General features: G+C 39.9%; 2 protein-coding genes across 2 annotated transcripts; both read left to right on the top strand.

The window, feature by feature from the left end:
* The first annotated feature begins 2,033 nt into the window (after positions 1 to 2,033).
* Positions 2,034 to 5,784, top strand: LOC144038568 (transmembrane protein 238-like). The gene is made up of 2 exons (XM_077551143.1): positions 2,034 to 2,634; positions 5,497 to 5,784. The coding sequence occupies exons 1-2, from the start codon at positions 2,104 to 2,106 to the stop codon at positions 5,509 to 5,511; spliced, it is 546 nt and encodes a 181-aa protein (XP_077407269.1). The 5' UTR covers positions 2,034 to 2,103; the 3' UTR covers positions 5,512 to 5,784.
* Positions 5,785 to 12,139: 6,355 nt separating this feature from the next.
* Positions 12,140 to 22,490, top strand: foxk2a (forkhead box K2a). The gene is made up of 9 exons (XM_077551276.1): positions 12,140 to 12,624; positions 13,631 to 13,825; positions 13,914 to 14,055; positions 14,288 to 14,434; positions 16,940 to 17,133; positions 17,213 to 17,415; positions 18,629 to 18,874; positions 18,946 to 19,140; positions 21,226 to 22,490. The coding sequence occupies exons 1-9, from the start codon at positions 12,329 to 12,331 to the stop codon at positions 21,453 to 21,455; spliced, it is 1,848 nt and encodes a 615-aa protein (XP_077407402.1). The 5' UTR covers positions 12,140 to 12,328; the 3' UTR covers positions 21,456 to 22,490.
* Positions 22,491 to 22,763: the final 273 nt, after the last annotated feature.

Genomic DNA, 22,763 nt, shown 5'->3' with positions numbered 1-22,763 from the left:
ATTGCTGCCAATTGCCTTGAAGGATTATGGGTAATACATAACTCCTTTTGTAAAGGTTTATAATGAGTAACCTGGAGTAAAAGTGGGTTAAAAGTTACATCAAGGCACTTTAATGCATTTTTAGAATTCAGACAAGCTTTTCTTCAATAACAAGTACTTCAGATAGACCAAAAATAATAATAATAACAATAAGTTACATGTTGCCTGTTTAAGAGCTTAAGAAACACTGGCTCAACAATTATGCTATCAAAATATTGTGTTCCCATACCTTTGCTAACGCTGTAAAGTGACTGAACAAGAAACGCAAAATTAGGTATGACGGCAGATGAAATTAAATAAAATGCTTTACTTGTCTGTGTTTCCATTGATTAGATGGAGAATTTTTAACAACAGAAGCTGGTAGGTTTTGTCTGAAGACAATACGCAACATCAAACAACTTAAATAAAACCATGATCTTGCTTCTCTGAATTTGTTGCTGTCGCCCTTCACTTCATGATACCCGGTTCACGTTCCTCCATATTGTTGCTGTTTCTGGGTTGTTGTTTTTTCCTATCAGAGCTCCGGATCCTCACTTTACTTCTTTTATACATAGCGTCGTTTTCTACGAGGTTGAAAAAGTAGCAAGCCTATATATTTGTTTTATGCTGGTGTTTTTTTGTTTAGTTTTTATCAGCTTTAATAGTTTGTTTGTACTCTACACAAATAAGCCTGTTTTTGGAGTGCAAAATTTAAAAAAAAAAAAAGTTAGGCTATAGTGTAATAAAGTAAACAAACTACGATTCACAATTGATTGTTTGACCTTCTTTCTCCTATAGCCTTTGGCTGAACAGTGATAGTAAAATTAATACATTTAAAATAAACCCCAAAAGCTCACTGTTTTGTGGAAAACACTACTTCACCTTTATATTTTTATGCAGGATCGTGAGTGGTCGGCGGCAACAATGAATACACAGAGACTTGATATGTTTTGCTAGAATAACTGCCTTTTATTCCCCGCAAACAGCAGTCAACATTTTTTATACTGTGCTAGAATAATCGTACGTTTTATTCCCCGCAAACAGTAATCGACACCTGTGCTTTGCTAGAATGATTGTACCTTTTATTCCCCGCAAACAGCAATATTCACAACTTGCTTTGCTAGAATGACTGTACCTTTTATTCCCCGCAAACAGCACCTGGATTCGTACAACAGTTCAGGACAACAACATATCCTTATATAAGAGGTTACATGAAGACATATCAAACCATGTTTTTTTCCCCTTCACTCACATATGAAATTAATAGACAAATGTGAAAATTAAGAAAAGTTTTGCTATAATTATAGTTAATTGTGGTTAGTTTTATAAACATAAAAACATATAAACATAAACTCAAGTGTATAGTTTCAGTTCTCTTTAAAACATTCCTGTTTTTATTTTATTCCATTAAAATGTTTTTGTTGTTTTTTTTTTTGTTTTAGTTATTGTCTTAGTTTTCGTTATCTTTAACCTCACCCACCATTACTGAATTCAACTGATTTTTTTTTTTTCATTGTGAGGGAAGGTTTGTAATACCGTATACGTAGTCCTATATGCCGTATTTGGCTCAACTAATTGTGTTGGTAAAATATTAGATACTCATGCAGCACATTTTTGCAGTTCTACTATACACTACAGCATTGTAAACATGTTTTCTAATACAACTCTGACAGTGTAAATACAAACAGTGCATTATTAGTCGTTTTGTTTTAAATTATTATTACTTATTTGTTTGTTTATTTATGTTTTTTTTTTTTAATGAGAGACACAGTACACTACGTTATACTGGGTGCTGTCAAATCACCTATTGTTATTCCTACACTACATGGATATTTAACACATACCGAATTTACAGTACAATAATATTTGCCCGTTCGTGGAGGATGTTTTTCACACTGTCCCTGAATGCATCAAATCGTTTGCATGCATGTCAAACGTTTTACAGTGACGTAGCAAATAAGGCGTGGCTTGCCCGCAGGTGACCCGAACACAGAGCAGGTGTGAAATCTGCGATATGTTCCTCCTGAAAAACAGGTTGACGGGCCGAGTGCCGTTACACGGGCCCGCATCTGGCCCTCCGCCGCTATGGCCGCCAGCTGCGTGGGCAACTGCGCGCCAGTGTTCGTTCTCGCCATCATTTTCGATGCTGCTGGTCTGGTTGTACTTTTGGTGGGGATTTTTGGCAATCTCAACGTGGACGGCCGCTACTACGGAGATTTTCTCATCTACACGGGCTCGCTTGTCATTTTCCTCAGTTTGGTGTGGTGGGTTTTGTGGTACACCGGCAACGTGCGACTGTACGCCGATCACAGGAGCGGATCCCTGGACATCTCTTTCACGCACTGGGCGAGGAAGCTGTCTGAGAGGCTCTCCAGAAGCGCCATGAAGTCTCTGGAGAAGAAGAACTTCGGCAAAGAGATGAACGGAGCCGCGCCTCGCGATGAGCCCACTCGGATTACTTGGGAATTGACAACAGGTCAGGACAACAGGGCCTTTGATGGGGGGGCTGAGTGTAAATCGGATGGTAAAAACGTGGAGTTGGATGCGTTGAAGAACTCTCATGTGAATCTGCACACTGTGGAGAACAAATCAGAGAAATCTCTCTGCCTGGATAAGGTGTGTATAACTTTTCTACATTGTGATTCATCTGCTGTTTATTATGGGGTTTTGCGTGTGGGAAAAGAGTCACTATGTTAAAATGACTGCCATAAAAACGTTTATTGCTACAAAAGCTGGAGTTGACCTAAGAGTTCACCTCACCACCTCTTCTTCCGCTACAACCCCAAACATCTTTTTGTTTAGAGTCATTACTAAAACTTGATTCCCTAACCTACTTTGTCTCTTTGACCAATAGTGCATGTTGCATTATTTTTTTATTTTTTTGCAAAAGTTCGGGCATACCTTTAAAAACATGTTTGACCTGCAAGATGCGTAGCGTATTGAGTCAACAAGCAATGGACTATATGCCACGGAGGAGGCGGTACTTCCGACTTCCGGTTTTTCACCCATCAACTTAGTTTCCGTTTCCGGTTTGCGACGTGTGGGCCGTGTTCCCGTCGACGGGTGCGAGGCTGCGAGTGTGTAGTCTCTGTCTCAGTGTCCAAAGCAGACGCCCTCTCGCCGATGAGCGGGGAGCGCGTGGTTGGGGGGCGCAGGAGTGGGGGTGCGAGTGTTGGAACTCGGCCAGTAGTGGCGTGAAACGGCGCTCTCGATCGCTCCTCTGGGGTTGTTTGCTGCCACCAATTTAAGTCTGTCATCATCACTGCTTCTGATCAGTCATAATCATGAAATGGCTCACTTTATTGTCATTGATTAAATGACACTTGCAGTGAAGCCCATGCGCTCTGGAAAACATTTTACCTTAAGATATATTATTTATTTATTTATATCAAATTTAGTTTTTATATATATTTACATTGATGAGTTGAAACATTATTATTATTATTATCATTATTATTAGTAATAGACCGATTATTGGTGCCAATATTGAGCATTTTGACAAATATTGGCCATTTTGAAGAATCATACGGCTGATAGATCCATTTAAAAAAAAAAAAGTGTTCAGGAAAGGGGGAAAAAATCAGGGAACTAGTTATTTAAACTTCTGTCTTTGTTTGAAATTAAAACTAGATCAATACAATTTTAATACTTCAGATATATTGATGTTTTAAATTAGAGACCTATTTACTTAAGTTTTTATTTTAAGACGGAAGAGTCCTGAACTTTTTGTTAAATTTGAAAAACAAAGATGTTTATTGACAAAAAAAAAAATTCAACACTTCAATATTTTACGAACCCTAAACATTGTTCAATAAACATGTTCTTATAAAAATAAAAATCAGAGCTGGAGTTTGTATTTTTTACATTTTTTATGCCAATATTTTCCCTTTTATTGAAAATGAATATCGGCTCCATATATCTGTATCGGTGTCCTTGACTAATATATATATATATATATATATATAAATAATTAATGAGCCAGACTGATTCTGTTCACCTTCACTGTTCTGTTTTATTTCAGACAACTTGTAATCAGGTGGAAAGCCAGACAGCCTTCGGCCCAAAAGGCGCAATTGCATTTTAATGGAGCTCAGCGTTTTTTATTGATCCACAAGATGAATAGTTGTAGGGAGACAGGGGAGAAGATACATAAGGTCTCCTCGCTCATAAGTACACCTTATGCACATTCACATCACACACTAGTTCCAGTTAGTAAATTTGAATGTGCCTTAGCCACGTTCTTATGATCATGAGATGTGTACTGTGTGAAACGGTGCAGTCAGATGAACAAACACTGCACCACCCCGAATGCCGATGTTTCTTCCCATAAATGTTTTTCTTTTTTAAAACATAAGGCACTGTCTTATTTATGAAATGTTTTCTTTTTACCTCTTCACTCGGGTGTTTACTGTGAATTTTCCAGCAGAGCTTGACTCAAAACAGATTAGTTCATTATTCATCTGAACGTTGAACAACTCCATGTGCAGCAAAATTGCCAGTTAAGTTAACAAAAAAATGGCAATGCTGAATTTACTCGGGTGGTGTTATCCAGGTCATGTTTGTAAATGAGAATTAGTTTTTACCTGGTTAAATAAAGGTTGAATAAGAAATAAAATAATACCAAATTTTCCATTTATTTAAAAAATATATATTTCATGCAACAAGGTTAAAAAAAATGTAAAAAAATAAAATTGTAAAAAAAAAAAAAATTCTGTGTATAAAAAAATGTGTGAACACTGATGAGTGAACATTTAACTCTTTTCAAAATGTTACTTAATTAATTTTTTTATACTGAACCAGTGCTACTCCAACACTAATCTACAGTCGTAAACACTGAGTAGTGTTGATAGCAGGCATGTGCATCACCAACTTTTATCTCGGTTCACATTAAAAGCTGAGTTAAAAGTTGCACGTGGGTGAGCTTGAAACAAATAATAAATGTCGAAATATACTTTTCAGTCAGTGGGGGGTTACATTAAAATCCAAACATGTCACCTCTTTCATACGAATTCCATCATATCTGTGTAGCTCTTTTTTCTTACTTTACTTGTTTTAGCGTCTGCTTCGGTATGAGGTTCATTCTAGTATCTACGCCCTCGAGGATTAAGGTGTAAGCTTGCGAGTGTCACTCTGCATAAACTTTACATCATTCAGTGCCAAAAGTGCTGACTCGGTTGTCCGTCACACACAGTAAGCAAGGTTGATGGGCTTGCTTTGGGTCACAATCTCGCTTAATCCCTGAGATTAAACCTGGAGGAGTCGCCACACCCAAATGTAGCAATGACAATAGATTATCAAAGGGTTATTTAAAAACGTTTTTGTACTGCAGAAACAGAGACCAGGATGCCAATAGTTAAATGGAAAGACACAATTCAATTGTTGTGCTTGATAATGTTCTGTTACTCCTTTGGCCTGATATTTGCATTGTTAGTATCTGCATGCAATGCCACTGACAAAAACCTCTCTTCTTCTTCACAGGTTGGATTCCCATGAATGGGTGATGCTTTTCAAAACTGTTCTAAAGACTGAAAACCTTGAGCGAAAAACCTAGCGTCACTTTTTAATTTTTTTTATTTAGTTTTTTTTTTAGTTTTTTTAATCAGGGACAAGCCCGACTCAAGGCAGACGGGCTGCACACAGAAGAACATCTTTCATATGTAAATAGCAAATTCCTATTTTTTATAAGTGTCAATGTTTGGAAAAAGAGAATGTGGAATACTTTTCAAGGAATAAAGTTTACCAGCAGACAATGTTCTTCCAAGATTACATTGCATTGTTGAAGGACTACTTTTGTTGTTGATTCGCGTAATACAAAATGCATTTTGGTAAAACATAGTCATGTTATCTTTTGTAGTAATGTTCCATTTATAAAGCAACAATGTTGGACTGCACACAAAAAAAACAGTCAGCATTCAGATGGATCTGTAGAAAATAATGCTGCAATCAGTTCAGTCTTGCATGTGGACTGAGACGGGACAGGAACACGCAAGTTTTTCCCTTCAAACTATTTCCAAGAGTTGTAAAGGTCAACCGGAAAAGCGGTGACATTTGTTTACGCGCAAAGCTTAGTTCTTTAAGAGTGGATTACACACACGCCTTATCTCGGCCACTGCCTGTTTTTCTTGGTGGCTGTTTTCCCGGATGTGGCTGGCTTCGTCCTCTTCCTTGTGGACATCTTTGCTCCCTTTACTTTTTATTTATGTATTTTTTAATTTATTTTTTTAGGTCTTATCTGGAACTCTCAGCCTTTTCATCAGCCTGGTCTTCTGGATTTCCTGATTTTTATCTTGGAAACTTGGTGGTGCCAAAATGAAAAGTGTTTTCAGGTTACCTGGATGACAGAGCAAAACTGCCCTGTCATGATGATAATGTGAATTTTTATTTTCTAAGTCAACCCAAAAATATTCTTTACAATGATATATTCTATGCGCCTTCACATGTCTAAACACAGTAGGCTATTTTGATCACTATTGCGTTTGTGAAATGTGAATTCAGCAGCAAAATCCACCCGTTTTTAGTCAAGTCATGCGGCGGCCATTTTGCCACTTGCTCTTAACCGAAAATGACATCACAGTTGCACAGTGCTCAAGTTACAACTAATCACAGCTCAGCTTGCGAATGTCACATGACCGATCGCAGAAAACAGGTGAACGACTAGTGAAAGCACATAGGAAATATTATTGTGAAGATTTTTTTTTTTTATGTAATTTTTGCTGAGTCGCTCTAATGTCGTTGCGAGCTAATTTGCATGTTAGTCTCTTTATATTGATTTTCTGTTCACTATGTTGTCTCTATGTGGGAATTTTTACGTTGTGAAATCTGAGTAATGGTCCCGCACTCAACCTATTCAAAAGAAACCTGTCAAACTGGGTTCATTTGTTGCTGGTACAAGGAAGGAGTGCTCTCATTTTACAGGAATTGACGTCTGTAAGGAGCCAAATGCTATCAACCATCATAAAGACATAAAAAGCAAAGTCCAAAGTTGAGACTTTTTTTTGTTGGCGGCGGCGGCGCCACACTTCATTGCAAACTTTACATGAAATATGTGGGACAGGTGGTTTCCATTCTAAAGTAGCACACCCTATTGACAGTGTGGCTTGTATTTAAACTGAAATAATCTCTCCGTTTAACAGTAACAATACACCCAACGTAAGCTTTCACTAAATACCTATAACACTCGTAAAATGTTTTTATGCCTTTTTTGTCCTATACCAGGGGCTCTGGATTCCACGTGTCTCTTTATCCTGTGTCCAAATTTTTAAGTCGGCAGAAAAAGTTCCAAAAAGTGATCATAACATGTCCAAAAATGAATAGGAACAGTAGAAATTTACCATAAACTGACCTCGAAATTGCCCAAAAAAAATGGCGGAATTGATTTAAAAAAGGCAAAAAAGAAAATTTTCAAAAAGTAACCTAAAATATCCAAAAACTAAAGAAAAGCAGAAAATTACCATAAAATATTTTCTCACAAAATGTATTTTAAAAAAAAAGCAGAAAATAAAACATTAAAAAAGTAACTATAAAACGTCCAAAAACACAAGAAAATCACGAAAATTCCCATAAAATGTCCACAAAATTACCGGTAAAAAAGAGGCATAAAATGTCCAAAAATAGGAAGTCGAGAGGCAGAAAATGACTATAAAATACCCATAAAATTGCCAAAAATGTCGGAAATTTTAGAGAAAGTCGGAAAAGTCTAAAAATGTAAATGTAAAAATGTATTTAAGAAAATTGCGCGCGCGCGCACACACACGCGCAAATCCAAAAACTAAAGAAGAAAGGTAGAAGAAAATTATTGTCATAGCATCGGTAGCTGCATATTTTTGCGTTGTTTGTGGTGCAGCTCTAATTAGCTAACACTAACACACTGTTCCCTTCATCACAGTCTTCAAATGTTTTGCAGCTCCAGACTAATTTTGGGTTATTTATTTGGCCTAAAATGGCTTTTTTTGACAGGAAAGGTTGATGACCCTTGCCCTATACATGAAGTGCAGATGACTCCAAAATGAGGTTCGAGAGGGCTCATAAGCGCGACCGTTCTGTACATTATTAATTCATAACATTCAGGGATGAGTATGTCAACACGGATGTCCAAGGTGTCACAAACACGCTAGCAGGCGGTCCCCATGGGTTTAAATTTCCTCCTCACACCTCGCGTGTCATTCCGTGCTACTGTCTGACTGCGACCACAGGCAACACACAACATACACAAACACACACCCGTGTGGATCAAGTGAACATGACACTGTTTGACTTGACACCGTAGTGACAATGGAAACAATGATTGAATTGGAGGTGGCAAGTCTGTACACTTCTGCAGGCTATGCTGCTTTTTTCTTATGATTTGACTGTAGAAGAAAAAAATGGCAATAAACAGCGGGGGGGGGGGGGGCACAAAATATATTATATTACAAATATATATATTTGCAGTTTTTTAATGTACGTGTAAAAACATGTGTGTACAGTTTACTGTACATAAACAGAAGTAATAGTTTACGCCACAAAGAAATCCTTCCGCAAGAGCAGTCTAACAAATTAAATATGGATTAAAGTTAACGTCCCCAAAGGTAATCGGATACATCGTACTGAGAATTTTTCCTCGTATATCATTTTACTACATCTCAATTCAGCTAAGAGCCCTCGGGAGGGTTTAACTCGAGTTAAAAATTTAGTCTAAAGTAAGGTGCTAATTTCACACACCAAAAAAATACGCAAAGGGCTTTATTTTCGTGAGCAGCATAAATCCTGAACAGTGCATCATGACTCAGCATGAGGCTCGACATTGTTTTAGTGTTTTATTGTATTTACGGTTATGAACTGTACTTTTTATGCAGCTATGGTTGTTGTTTACTCTAAAATTAAGGTTGAATTGAGTTTAGCGCATATTACTGCGAAGAAGCAAGTTAGACCCAATGTTTGAAATTTTGCAGGCGGAGCAGTTTGAAGCTTTAGAGTCTTGGGTTTGATACCCTAAACAAGCTATCACATTTATTCAAAGAGGGTTAACATAACCCTAATCCATCCATCCATTTTCTGATCCGCGTATCCTCACTCGTCATCACTTGTCTCTTGTGTTGTCAGGGTTTATTTCCCAAATGTGGAGAAATTGTGAGCAAACAAACAAACAAACCAAAGACGCGTCATTTGCGAAAGTGTCAGGAAAAAATGATGTGCCTCATTTGAATATTCTCCACTCCACGTAATAGCCATATACAGGCAAACCCAATTTATGACAGATTCCCCTAGAACTGTCTAATCACTAACAGAATACATGCATTCATTTCTCATTATTTGTAATAATAATAACAGTAATAACAATAATCATCATAAATAAAATGTTGTATGCTTGTATTTTAATATTGCGTTTTAAGTGTATGTGAAGCATTAGATAGAAAAGCGCTATATAAATACGATGCATTATTAGATGTTTTACATCTAGTGCAGTCTTGCTTTTTGCCAGGAGAGGGCACTATAACTAAAGCTTCAAGAACTGAACCCATTTTTGAACAAATTCGGTCCGTGTTACGGTGCTTGTTTCACAAAAGCTTCATTTGACCAAGATTATCTGAAGTCACGAGATACATCGTCATTCTGGTTTCATTTGTGCCTGACAAATTGAATTTTAAATAAGAAGTCATGGTAAAATTGTGGCAAGCAAATATTGAAATATTCTGTGCAGCAACTATTGTTCAATTAATTCATGTCAAGAGTGGATTTGGTGAAGAAACATGATATTAGCTGTTGAAAGTGAAGGAAAAATATAATTTCGGTATAATCTTCCAAAGTGAAAAGAACAAATCAATGAATCAAGGAATCTGAAGTACACTCTTAATTTGCTTTATTTGGCCGCATAAAATGATGCGACATGGTGTGTCCAGTAAACATATGAGAACATTTGTTTGTGTGGTTGTTTTAAGCAGTTGTGACTTAACCAAGATCACATCTCACACATTTTGTAGAAATCCAGATCATTTCAGGGGCTTCACATTTTCTTCCAACTGGAGGTACAGTATAGTGCACAAACAAATACAATAGGCTATCCATAGTCTCTCGTGATAGTCCGTGTTCTGAAGCACTGCATCGGAACGAAAGCCTAAACCTATAATTAAAATAAAAAAAATCTGCCAAAATGCATGAAAACTGCAATAGAATACTGTGAAAATTAGGCTTCTCGGATGTCATTGCATGGCCATGAAAGACCAGCAGAGGGCAGCTCTACCATAACATTTAATTCCAGCTATGGTAGTACAATGTTGACAAATGATTACTGTTGTTTTATTGCTTCAAAATAATTTCTCGATTATAAAATGTCTATGCGTTCCCTATTTAATAATAATAATAATAAAAATAAAATTTCGTTAAATGTATGTATTTCCTGCTGTGACGCGTCTAACCATTGCCATTCAGTCGGTGTACGTTGATTTCTCCACTTTGAAACACTAAATCCATCCTGAATGATTCCAGATACGCCTGCCGGCGTCATCAACTGTGAACACGTGTGACGTCATGGTTCCTGTGTTCACACATTGCGACACGACGGTTGTGAACACAAGTGAGGGGTATTGATATTAGTGTCAAAACAAAGAAACGGTCGGTGTCTGTGGTTGTGTCAAAACAGTTGAATGCTTGCAGGCGACCTCCACGCACACGCGCACGGTCACGTGCACGCACAATTACCTTGTCGGTATGGTTACTAGTGGACTACCGTTTGTAAACTAAACAACTGCAAGGAATTCCTGGGTGGAGTTCAGATGGGAACCGGAGTCAGTCGGACTGGAACGTGGAACTATCATTTATTTTTATAGCGTAACATTATTATGCTTTTGAATAACATGTAAACATTTGCTAATAGTTTTTTAAACAATTGAATGCTACAACGAATAATATAATTCTGAGGTTGCAAAAGTAGGCTACTTAAAATTCAAATACCTATGTAAAAAAAACACTCGGGTAAAAGAAGCACTGATTCAACTCTTTTTTAGTACTAAAAAATACACACAAAACAGTTCATCTATTTTTTAAGTACAGTAATGAAGTATTTGTACTGTTCCCACCATTGCCATATTTACAGTTTTCCCATTGATTTTAAAGGCATTGCATTGAGCAAACTATTACTTTAAGTTGTAGCAGTAGAATGGACTTGGCTTTGGGACAGAACATTTGGACATATGTCAGTACATTTTCTGAGCTGAAGTGTCTTTGAGAAAAAAGTACAATCAGAAAAGTACACTTTGATTTAGATGTCTAATCCAGCCAATGTTCAACAAGTCAGATTACCAATATATATCTTTCAAACTGTATTTTATATATATATAGATAATACAGGGGTGATCTGTGACAAAACAGCACCAGCTAACATGAATAGAAATGTTTATAAGGGTAGTGATGAGGCCAGTCATGGTGTATAGTTCGGAGATGGTAGCAATGACCTGGTTAGGGTTGGAGCTGGAGTCGAAGATGCTGAGATTCTTGTGCTGCCAAGTAGGAGGCAAAGAGGAAGACCAAAGAGGATCTTTGCGGATATGAGACGGAAGACTTTCAGATACTGTAGCTGGAGTGGATGCAGAGGACATAGAGATAGAGATGGAAGAGGATGATTTGTTGTGCCAAGCACTGAATAGTGAATGAGAGGGAAATAAGAAGATTAAAAATACAGTAGATTCTAATGTTAAGAAAATTGGAAACTCTGAATATTTGAGGTCACTCTGTTGCTATTTTTTTTTACACTCGATCCAGATAAATGGATATTGTACCCATGTAATTAAGAGGTTAGATTAGACTTTTTCCTGCCATTTTTTCCCTTTTCAATGTGTGTTTTGGCATATGTTCTACCGACACACCAGGCATACAGAAGACAAAGGCATGAGAGGCCATATGCAATCCCCTCCATCCATACACCGCAGTGCCGAGTCTTCCACCCTTCCATTCATCTGCGTGTCAGTCTGCAGCGCAACCTACCACACATTGCAATCTTCGCTATTTTTTTTATATTTATGGTTGCAATTGGTAAACACTACAGCAATGCCAACTCTGGCTTGCTTTTCATTGGCTCAATCCTACGTCAGTCAGGGCACTTCCGCCCGTTTGTCCGCTTTTGATTGGACCAAGAGCCTCCTTTTTTTCTCTCCTTCGCGGCGGTGCGTCGGAGCCGCGGTAACCCCGGTCTGGCACGTTCCTTGCTGTCTGAACGTTGTGAAATTGGGTCCATTCTTTTCCCAAAAACGCAAGCAACCTCATCACCTTACCGCATATACCTAGACGTTTTTGCCTCAAACACTATTCCAAATATATCCTCCAGATACCTCAGAAGATGGCGGTGGTAAGCGGCAAGTCGGGGTCGGCAGTAGCCCGGCTGGAGGGCCGAGAATTCGAGTATTTGATGAAGAAAAGGTCGGTGACCATTGGCCGGAACTCCTCGCAAGGCTCTGTGGACGTCAGCATGGGACACTCCAGCTTCATTTCCAGGCGGCACCTCGAGATTTTCACGGCGAGCGAAGATGGCACTGGCACGGGGGAATTCTACCTTCGATGCCTTGGCAAAAATGGGGTGTTTGTGGATGGGGTGTTCCAGAGAAGAGGTGCTCCACCTCTGCAGCTTCCACGAATGTAAGATGATTGAATTAGCGCGCTTGAACCTACGACATGTTGTGCGTTACGTTGTCCTGTGTTGTTGTTTTGTTGTCCGGCAGCGGTATAGCACGTGCTGTGTCAAGGAACGCTCAGGGTTTGTATTGTGATAACGTCACACCAAACCTTCACGCCTGATATGCAAGTGTGAATTATGTTTGTACTTGTAACCTATTAAATAACCCTCCAATCGCGTCATTTATATCATCGTTTGAATCGTTTTTAAAATTTGTCCTATTCGGCGTATATATTTTCACCCAATACGCAATACTCGCATACATTTCACCTCAGGATTAGCACACTCGCGTGTTCATTTACCATCTTCTCATTTTTAGGGCACAATTTTACATAACTGTGATATATTTTTCATTTAAATGGCTCGTTTGTTGTATGCCGAGTAGAAGAATAGAGTGTTGTGTTATTCACATGTCCTCGAATCAAAGTGAAACCATTGATAGGCCTCGATTCTTTTGTAATTTGCGTTAAAGTGGGTCAATTTTGCATGGGGTATCGCCCAAGCTACATGCTAGCCACATGCGTAAGCTACTAAGCAACATTCGCGTGTTGCCAAAACATTCACGTATGGCAACAGATGTGTAAGCTGACAAAATGGCGATTGCGTTTTGCTGTATTCTTGACGCTAAACCATATTTTACATATAACGGCGGTCGATATGTGTCCAAGATGCTAGGCCAGTCTTTAGTAGTTAAATCCAGATTGTTATTGTAAGTTAATGTGACGGTCGAACTTTGCCTCATGTTTCCAGTTTGTGTGTTTCCACGCCTCAATCGTGTTTGCAGACCAAAACTACCAGTAGCCTGCGCAAACTCAAAACTTCCCTTGTATTGTATTTTTAGTTAATGTATTTCATGGGAACAGCTTAGCAGCAGATCCAAAGTGTAGAGAAGTTGTTTTACATATTCATCATCATTCATTTAGTAGTTGGAATATTGATTTAAATGATATGCGTGTCATTTGTTTTCAGATGTTGCTTCCGATTCCCCAGCACAAGTATTAAAATCACATTCACTGCACTCTTAAGTGACAAAAAGGAGCAGAGGAACGTTGCTGAATCACCCATCAAGTCTGTACAACCTCAAATTTCCCCACTCACCATCAACATTCCAGACAATATTGCCCACCTTATGAGCCCACTGCCTTCACCTACAGGCACCTTAAGGTCAGTCAAAAGAGGTGGTTTCATTGCTTTTGTGACTCGATTGCTGTAAGCTGAAAAACATAGGCTAAGATTTTTATCAATTCCATAGTGCTGCAAACTCTTGCCCATCAAGTCCAAGGGGGGCTGGACTGTCCAGCTATAGAAGCGGCCGGGTCCTGGCCTCAGACCTTATAGCAGATAACTCCCAGTCAGAAAATGACAAGGAGGCTTCGGGTGAAGACAGCCCAAAGGTGAGTAGTAGATGCACAATTCCGCTATGTATGAAATTTGTATTTCTCCTATAAAGGCTGTAAACTTCAGATAACCTTTTAATGTGCTTGGTAACTCATTGAAGTCTAAAAATTGCCCAACGCGCTCTTCAAGGAAGACTTTGGAATACAGAACTCGATTGAACTTTGTGTGTGAACAGTTGTTGTTTTTAGCTCTCGTCAGTTTTTCTCTCACACCTCGTGCTCTCTACAGGATGACTCCAAACCAGCGTATTCATACGCACAACTGATAGTCCAAGCCATCACCATGGCCCCTGATAAACAATTGACACTGAATGGAATATACACTCACATCACAAAGAATTACCCCTACTACAGAACAGCTGATAAGGGCTGGCAGGTCAGTAACACACTCACTTTATTGGGAATGTTTTGCTTTTGCTGTATGTCTCTGTGGTACTTTTGACAGCATTGCAGGATTTTATGGATGTCTGGATGGCCTGGGATACTAAGGGTTTAAAGTACTCTTGCAAGGTGCCGGATTTCCGGCATAAGACATTTTTAGACCAGCTCTACACCCTCGGCAGGGTCCTAGAGTGTGCATGGGAGTTCGCCCAACCAGTCCACATGTGCGTTGTGGACTTGGAGAAGGCGTTTGACCGTGTCCCTTGGGGAGTCCTGTGGGGAGTGTTTCGGGAGTACGGGGTACCGAGCCCCCTGATACGTGCTGTTCGGTCCCTGTACGAGTTTGGTCCGCATTGCCGGCAGTAAGTCAAATTCGTTTCCAGTGAGGGTTGGACTCCGCCAAGGTTGCCCTTTGTCACCGATTCTGTTCATAACTTTTATGGACAGAATTTCTAGGCGCAGCCGAGGCGTTGAGGGGGCCCGGTTTGGTAGCCTCAACATTGCATCTCTGCTTTTTGCAGATGATGTGGTGCTGTTGGCTTCTTCAAGACGTGATCTCCAACTCTCGCTGGAGCGGTTCGCGGCCGAGTGTGAAGCAGTTGGGATAAAAATCAGCACCTCCAAATCCGAGACCATGGTCCTCAGTCGAAAAAGGGTGGAGTGCCCTCTCCAGGTTGGGGATGAGATCCTGCCCCAAGTGGAGAAGTTCAAGTATCTTGTGGTCTTGTTCACAGTGAGGGTAGGTTGGAGCAGGAGATCGACAGGTGGATCGGTGCAGAGTCTGCAGTGATGCGGACTCTGTATCGGTCCGTTATGTTAAAGGAGCTGAGCCAAAGGCAAAGCTCTCAATTTACCGGTCAATCTGCGTTCCTACCCTCACCTATGGTCACGAGCTGTAGGTCGTGACTGAAAGAACAAGATCCCGTATACAAGCTGCCAAAATGAGTTTCCTCTGCAGGGTATCCGGGCTCTCCCTTAGAGATAGAGTGAGAAGCTCGGTCATCCGGGACGGACTCAGTGTCGAGCCGCTACTCTTCCGCGTTGAGAGGAACCAGTTGAGGTGGCTCGGGCATCTGGTTCGGATGCCTCCTGGAGAGGTGTTCCGGGCATGTTCCACCGGTGGGAGGCCCCGGGGACGACCCAGGACACGCTGGAAGACTATGTCTCTCGGCTGGCCTGGGAACGCCTTGGGATCCCGTCGGAGGAGCTGGCTGAATTGGCTGGGGAGAGGGAAGTCTGGGCTTCACTGCTAAAGTTGCTGCCCCCGTGACCCGACCCCGGATAAGTGGTAGATGATAGATGGATGGACATTTTTAGTCAAGATCCACCCTATATTTCTATCTTGCTTAAATGTGTCCACACCATATTGAATCAAAATATTTAATCCACCAAAAGAATAACATGTAATTCCACCAATAATATAAATCGCAACAATAAATGCAGATACACGACAAGCACATCTTCAAAGATGGAAGGGAAAATCAACACAGTGAGAACACATTTTTACTGAAAAAACATTGTGGAAAAACAAATGGCGATATTTATTTTGTTGTTGTTATTAAGAGAATAATGTATGAAAAACTAGAGTAAGTGCAATTTCTGCAGAAATTGCGTGGGAATGCTGGAAGCTGAATTCTAATAGCTGAATGCTTATGAAGAAAATTGAAAGATAAATTGTGTGAAAATTACAAATTTTTAATTGTAGGTAAATGACAAATGAATACAAAGAAAAATTGAACTGCAACTGTCTAAGGTGGGATTTAATCATTTCAGATAAATTCTAATCTATTTCCTGATATGATACTCAGTTGGTATCGAACCATCTAATGTACTCAAATGTGGTCCAAACAGGATTTGAAGTGAACCCAGTTACTCCGTGGTGGCAGGCAATTAATTGCACTAACCACTGAGCTAAATTGACTTGTTCAAAAATCATGGCTAATGGCATATTTATTTTTGAAAAGTGTCATCTGATGCTTAAAACTAACGTGCATTTAATCATTTCAGTGAAATTATAATGCATTTACTGATATGATAGTTGGTAACCATTTATATCCCTTAGCATAATGGCCATGGATATATTTGCACTGTACAGTTGGAGGAGGGATTCGAACCCGCAACCTCCTAGTTACTGGACAATGCACTTTGCCAACTGCCCCACTGAGCAGTATCAGAGAGCTGGTAATGATGAGAAGTTGTATGTATGAACGTGGGCGTGGAAATTGGACTTGGAAAAAGTAACATGTCAGTCCCGTTAAATGAATGGGGAAAATTTGATATTTAATGTTAAATTGTGCGAATACTGTAAGTAATGTGGAATCAGACGATATATTCCACGGACGGCGTGAGAATTAAAAAGTACCCGAAATAATAAGTATAAAATTGAATCCGAATAACATATGTGGGAATGCTTTCAGCATGTGGGTCTGTTCACCAGGATTTTTTTGGAGACTATACTATATTAATAATATTCATGAAAAGTTCATTCATTTGTGTGTAGAACTCCATCCGACACAACCTGTCCCTGAACCGGTACTTCATCAAAGTAGCACGCTCTCAGGAGGAGCCCGGGAAAGGATCGTTCTGGAGGATTGACCCAGCTTCTGAAGGCAAACTCGTAGAACAAGCCTTCAGGAAACGTAGGCCCAGGGGAGTGCCTTGCTTTAGAACCCCCGTAGGACCCCTCTCGTCGAGGTATATTCCCAATTTTGGCATTTGCAGCAATTTGCTTGACCGTGTTCATTCATGGAAAATTTGATCTACCCTTTAACAGGAGCGCTCCCGCTTCTCCCAATCACACCGGGGCGCTGTCGGCTCACTCCAGTGGCGTGCAGACCCCAGATAGCCTCTCCAGAGAAGGGTCCCCGGTCTCTATGGAAACAGAGCCAACCCCGCCACCAGCCCCCACACCGACTGCCACCGTCCAGCCGAAACTTGCCGTCATTCAAGAGGCTCGCTTTGCACAGAACTCCACTGGTAACAAAAAACAACAAAAAAATTTTACATTAGTGGATCTCGAACGTTACATGATGTACCATCTGAAAAAAAATGATGACTAACATTAAAATACATTAGTGGAGTAGGCTTAAGTGTTATTCAGAAACAAGGCAGACATTTTATTCCTTCACAGAATACCTTAACTATTTTAAGCCACTGTAACATTATGCACAGTTTGAACATGACCACAGTGACTAAATATCGGAAAGAAAGAAAACTTAAATGGTGATTCAGGTAAAATCAGAGGTAGCAAATCCGAGTCCAGAAAGTAAAAAACCCTGCCAGAGTTTGTCTTAAGCACCCGATGCTAGCTAGCTAGCTCCCTAAAAGGTAAACACACACCATGGGAGCTAACTAGCTAGCACCTGGGGCTAAAGGTAAAGGTAAGGTAAATTCCACCCAACTAAGTGGGGGCGAAATTCGTTCTCCGCATTTGACCCATCCCCTGAGGGAGCGGTGAGCAGCAATGATTGCTCTCGGGAATCACATGGTGATCTAACCCCCCAATTCCAACCCTTTATACTGAGTGTCAAGCAGACAAACCGTGGCAGGATTTTTACTTTCTGGACCTGGATTTGCCACGTCTGATTAAAATGCATTTGCACATAAAAGTTAAATAAAAATTGTGGTTAAAAAAATGATCTAAACCCGGCATTTTGATTAATATTGCGTTTGTGGAATATGAAACAGCAAAATCAAAAGCCATTTTGCCACTTGCTGTCGACTGAAAATGACATCAAAGTTGCTCTGGTAAAGACCAATCACAGCTCACCTCTCTTATGAGTTTGGTCATGTGACATTCTCAAGCTACAGCTGCGATTGGTCGTTTCCTCAGCAACTGTGATGTCAAACATTATTGTGATGACCCTTTAAAAAAACTGCTGTCAATCTGATGTAAAAATGATTTATATAGCACTTTTCATACATAAAAATGCAACTCAAAGTCAACTCAAGGGGAGCTCCTATGCACGAAGATGGATTCAGAAAAAAATAAAGTAGCTACAAATGTCAATTTGATTGTATTACGGGTTTTAAATGTTGATGTCTTGTTATATATTTTTCAACTGGTTCTAGTAGTGCTCTGAATGTCTGCCTCAAGTGATTCATCTAAATAGATTCCACACAAAACATCCATGAATTAGTTCTGAAGCCCAGCAAGATGACATGAGTCCCCAACCGCGTACCCCAACAGGTTCTCCGCTCACTAACCAGCCCGTGTTGATCGCCGTGCAACGGCAGATGCCTCAGACGACCATGAAGCCCGTCACCTACGCCGTGGCCACGCCGGCCATCGTGACCACGACGGTTAGCCCCGCCCCCGTCATGCAGACGGTCCACGTCGTCCACCAGATCCCCACCGTCACCATGACGACGGTCGGCGTGCAGCCCAAGCCGGACTCTCAGGAGAATGGAGGGGGAGAGCACCAAGACATCAAAGGTTTGCGTCAGGTGGCTGACGACGACGATGACGATGATGATGATGATGATATTGTCTCCTTTCGTGAATAGTGAAAGTGGAGCCGCTCCCATCCATCACAACCTCATCTATAGGCGGAGTCAGCCGCATCATCCAGAGCTCTCAAGCCGCTCCGCTGACTACAGTAACCATCATGCAACAGGCTCCGCTCGGCCAGCACCAGCTGCCTATCAAGGCCATCACGCAAAATGGCACCCACCTGATCCCCATCAGTTCTGCTGCCACAGGTGACTCCTCCCACACACACACCTGAGCCTTGGGTTCAAAACAGAAGATACTTCATCTTTTTATCCTTAAATTTGTCAACCGACATTTGGGACCTTTTGTTTCAAGGCTCCCAATTTTTAAGTGAGCAAAAGTATTGGAACAGAAATTCTTAATTTAACTGAAAGTGAATAACACAAAAGGTGGAAATAATCCACATGGCTCAACCTTCTAGCCGGATATTTCATAATTTGTATAAAGTGTTCAACACAAACTCTGCTTGTATCTCACTCTCACGATCTTTATCTCTTTTTATTTTGTTTTTCCTGACTGACCTCACCTTGCTTCTTTTCAGCTCTTCCAACTGTCATCTGGCTCTGGCTCAATTTTGGCCTTATTGTTACAGCACATATCTTAGGCCAGCATTTCAAAAACAAATGGCATCCAGATAAAAAAAATTTTTTTAAAAGACTTACAGATTTTCAACTGTAAAGAGGCAAGACTTGTCATGTGTATTAACGATACTTAAATTTGTGATACTGTAGTAACGGTTGGAGAGACATAGTTAGGCATAGCGTATACTGGTGAACAAAATGAATGGGGAGAGTAACGTTTTATTTATAAAGCACTTTAAAAATAACCACCCCTGCTCTCTTAGGATGGAACCAAAGGCAGCAGATACAATGAAAACAGCAGAGGCCCCAGAATTGACCCGTGTGGAACACCATACGTTCCTTTATATATGTGAATCCATACTGCACATGTTCGTCTGACCACTAGCGTTTTTTCTTTTCTTTTTTTGCACGACATATGAAGGGATTACATTAAGGGCCCGACCGTATCAACAAATTTCATGATGTGTATTTAAGGATACTGTGCCGTTATTGTTATGTGTAAGTAATGAAACCATTCTTTCTTGTGTACAACTGCTGTACTGTATATGGTTAGAGTACATAATAGGGCTGGAAAGAAAACAACTCACGATTATTTGATTGAGATTGAGATTGAAATCACGATTAAGAAAACAATTATTGATTTCAAAATTTAGTATTTATTTAATTGCTAAAAACGCATCTATTTTAAATCTATCATAGCGTCATGCCCATTCGGAACACTTTTTTTTGTCATGTACAAAATAACTTTTTAAATATGTGAAATTCAAGTCTCCTGCATATTCCTCATTTTCATTCTTAAGCATTAGCCTTATATTTTTATCATATTTGTTTTTATCTTGTGTTGTGGAATTTAGCGTTAAGACAAAGAAAGTCCTTGGCTTTTGGAATGCTTGAATTTTGAGAAAAGTACAATTTATTGAATCATTGAAAACTCTTTTAAATAAAACTTGAAATGACAATTACAAAATAAAACAGCAAGAAAGTAAAATAAGAAATCAACTAAAATAATAGCAACTGAGAAAATTAATGAACTGGGTGTTCCTGCGCGTGTTAGCCTCTTAGGGGCAGTGTGGTGCCATGCATACATGGTGTACACACAAAGAGAACTGAAGAAAATTGCAACTGAACTCTATTAAAATAACTTGTTTTTCGCAGATTGAGAATAATTTGTGCCTTTTGAGTAGCGTTATCTTACCTGTGTGTATTTGTTTCCACAGCATTTGTGTGTTTAAAGGAATATTCTTCCCAAAGTCGATGCAAATTTCCCGTTAGCATCTCAATGGGATCCCCTATTGACTTAAGCAAGTTTTAAAAACAAAGCACGTTTTGTTTTTAAATATGTGTGTAATTATTTTTGTTGTGTGTTTAGTTTTACAGTAAACTCCAAGTGGGTGTCATAAAACCGCTTAAGACGTTTAGGGGCAACAGAATAACATACGCTACACGCTTGTTAGTTGCTAGTGCTATGCAAGCAAAATGGTGCATTTATGTTCACGTCGGAAATTTTGGTTTTATTTAATTATGATGTTTTAAGAGAAAAACAGTCAGAAATTTGCCAGAAATCACACGACGTACCATCACAAAAGTCGCAAGTCAATGACTTAGCGTACCAAATTAGCTGCAGCAAGTGATGGCCAAGCAACCAACCCTTTGAAGTGCACAATTGATCATTCCTAACGAATGAAACTAACAAACTTGTTCTCTCCTCATCAGCTGTCGCAAACCCTCTCCACCTTCTGGCCACCCACGCTTCAGCCTCGGCGTCCCTGCCCACCAAGAGGCAGAACGGCGAGCTTCAGGATGCGCCCGGTTCCAAGAGAGCGAAAACGCAGGACGGCGACTGCGGGGAGGCGTCGGCTGCAAACGGCAATAGCAACAATGGCTCCGCCGCCGCTGATAGTGCCGGAGAAGTGGAGGTTACTGAAGCGGTGGGCAACCAGTAGCCCCCCTGCTCCACCCCCACCCCCCTCCCCCCTCTCTATATGCATCCTGAGCCCCACATTGAGCCTCACGCCGTCCAGACTCTGACCTCTTCACCTGTACCGGTCATCTATGGCAAAGTGCCAAAAAGAGAAGAGATTACTATAAGTGAATGTTCCAATCTCGTCCTCCCCCCTCCACGTGGAACAAAGAAAATCCCAGCATTGCCGGTTTATGAGCGGGAACCCCCTCTTGAAGCACAGGGGACGAGAATCCCAAATTCCAGCTGACATTTTGGGACTGAAACACACCAACAGCCTCACCACCCGGTTGCATTGTCGGCACTTGGAGATCCAACATGCGACCAAGCAAATATCAGCCACCAAGGGAAGCGCGTGTACGTGTGGACATTCCCATGTTCGGCAGCTAGCTTCCCTTGACCCACTTGTGAGTAGATCTATATGCAGTATTCCGTTGTGCAAATATGTCTTTGGATCTCGTCATTTTTCCAAGGACCAGTGAGTGGGGTCTTGATAAACAGTCAAAATATCACCTGATATTTTCTTCTTTTTTTGTTTTGTATGTGAACTTTGTTCGGTGAAATGAATGTAGTTTTTTTTTGTTTTATAAGAAAACACTATCTAATACAGTGGATTCTCTACTGCTCATTCTTGCAAATGACATATTGTTTTTCCACCACTGTACAAGGACAGACTTTTTTTCATATTTTACAAATGTCCATTCATGAAAGGATTAAAAAAAAGTATATTCCCATGTGTATTTGACCATATGCTTCATTGAGCTTGCATGTTAACAGATCTAGAGATATATTGTACTGATTATCTGAATATGGAACTGAAGAAAGTTTAGACTGAAATATGCAGTGCTGCACTTAGCCCTCTTTTTAGTTGTGTATTTTTTTTTATTTTTCTGTTATTTTTTATTTTTTTTACCTATTGCGCTCAGTTTTCCCTCCAAGTGTTTACCTTTTTGTGTAGAGGTTGTGGCAGTCTCTTTATCAATGCTGTTCTTCTGTTAACTAAACGTGTTGAATCATATTGTATTCTCTGTTACACAAGGAGAGGCAAGTGATAGGTGTTTGTTCTGCTTCGGTGGATATATATATATATATATATATATATATATATATATATATATATATATATATATATATAATTTTTATTTAAAACACCGCCTCTTAGTTTGTATTTCTTTAAGTAAAAAATCTCTGGCTATTCCGCATCCGCAATATCTGACCATTATTTTCCCTTGATACATCTCAGCTCAAATTCACTGGATCCATTTGGGTTGAGTGGTATGAAGTAAGACAA

The sequence above is a fragment of the Vanacampus margaritifer genome, chromosome 18, assembly GCF_051991255.1.
Source record: "Vanacampus margaritifer isolate UIUO_Vmar chromosome 18, RoL_Vmar_1.0, whole genome shotgun sequence".
Taxonomy (NCBI): domain Eukaryota; kingdom Metazoa; phylum Chordata; class Actinopteri; order Syngnathiformes; family Syngnathidae; genus Vanacampus; species Vanacampus margaritifer.
Note: the sequence above shows the minus strand (reverse complement) of the source record. Positions and strands in the feature narration are given on the sequence as shown.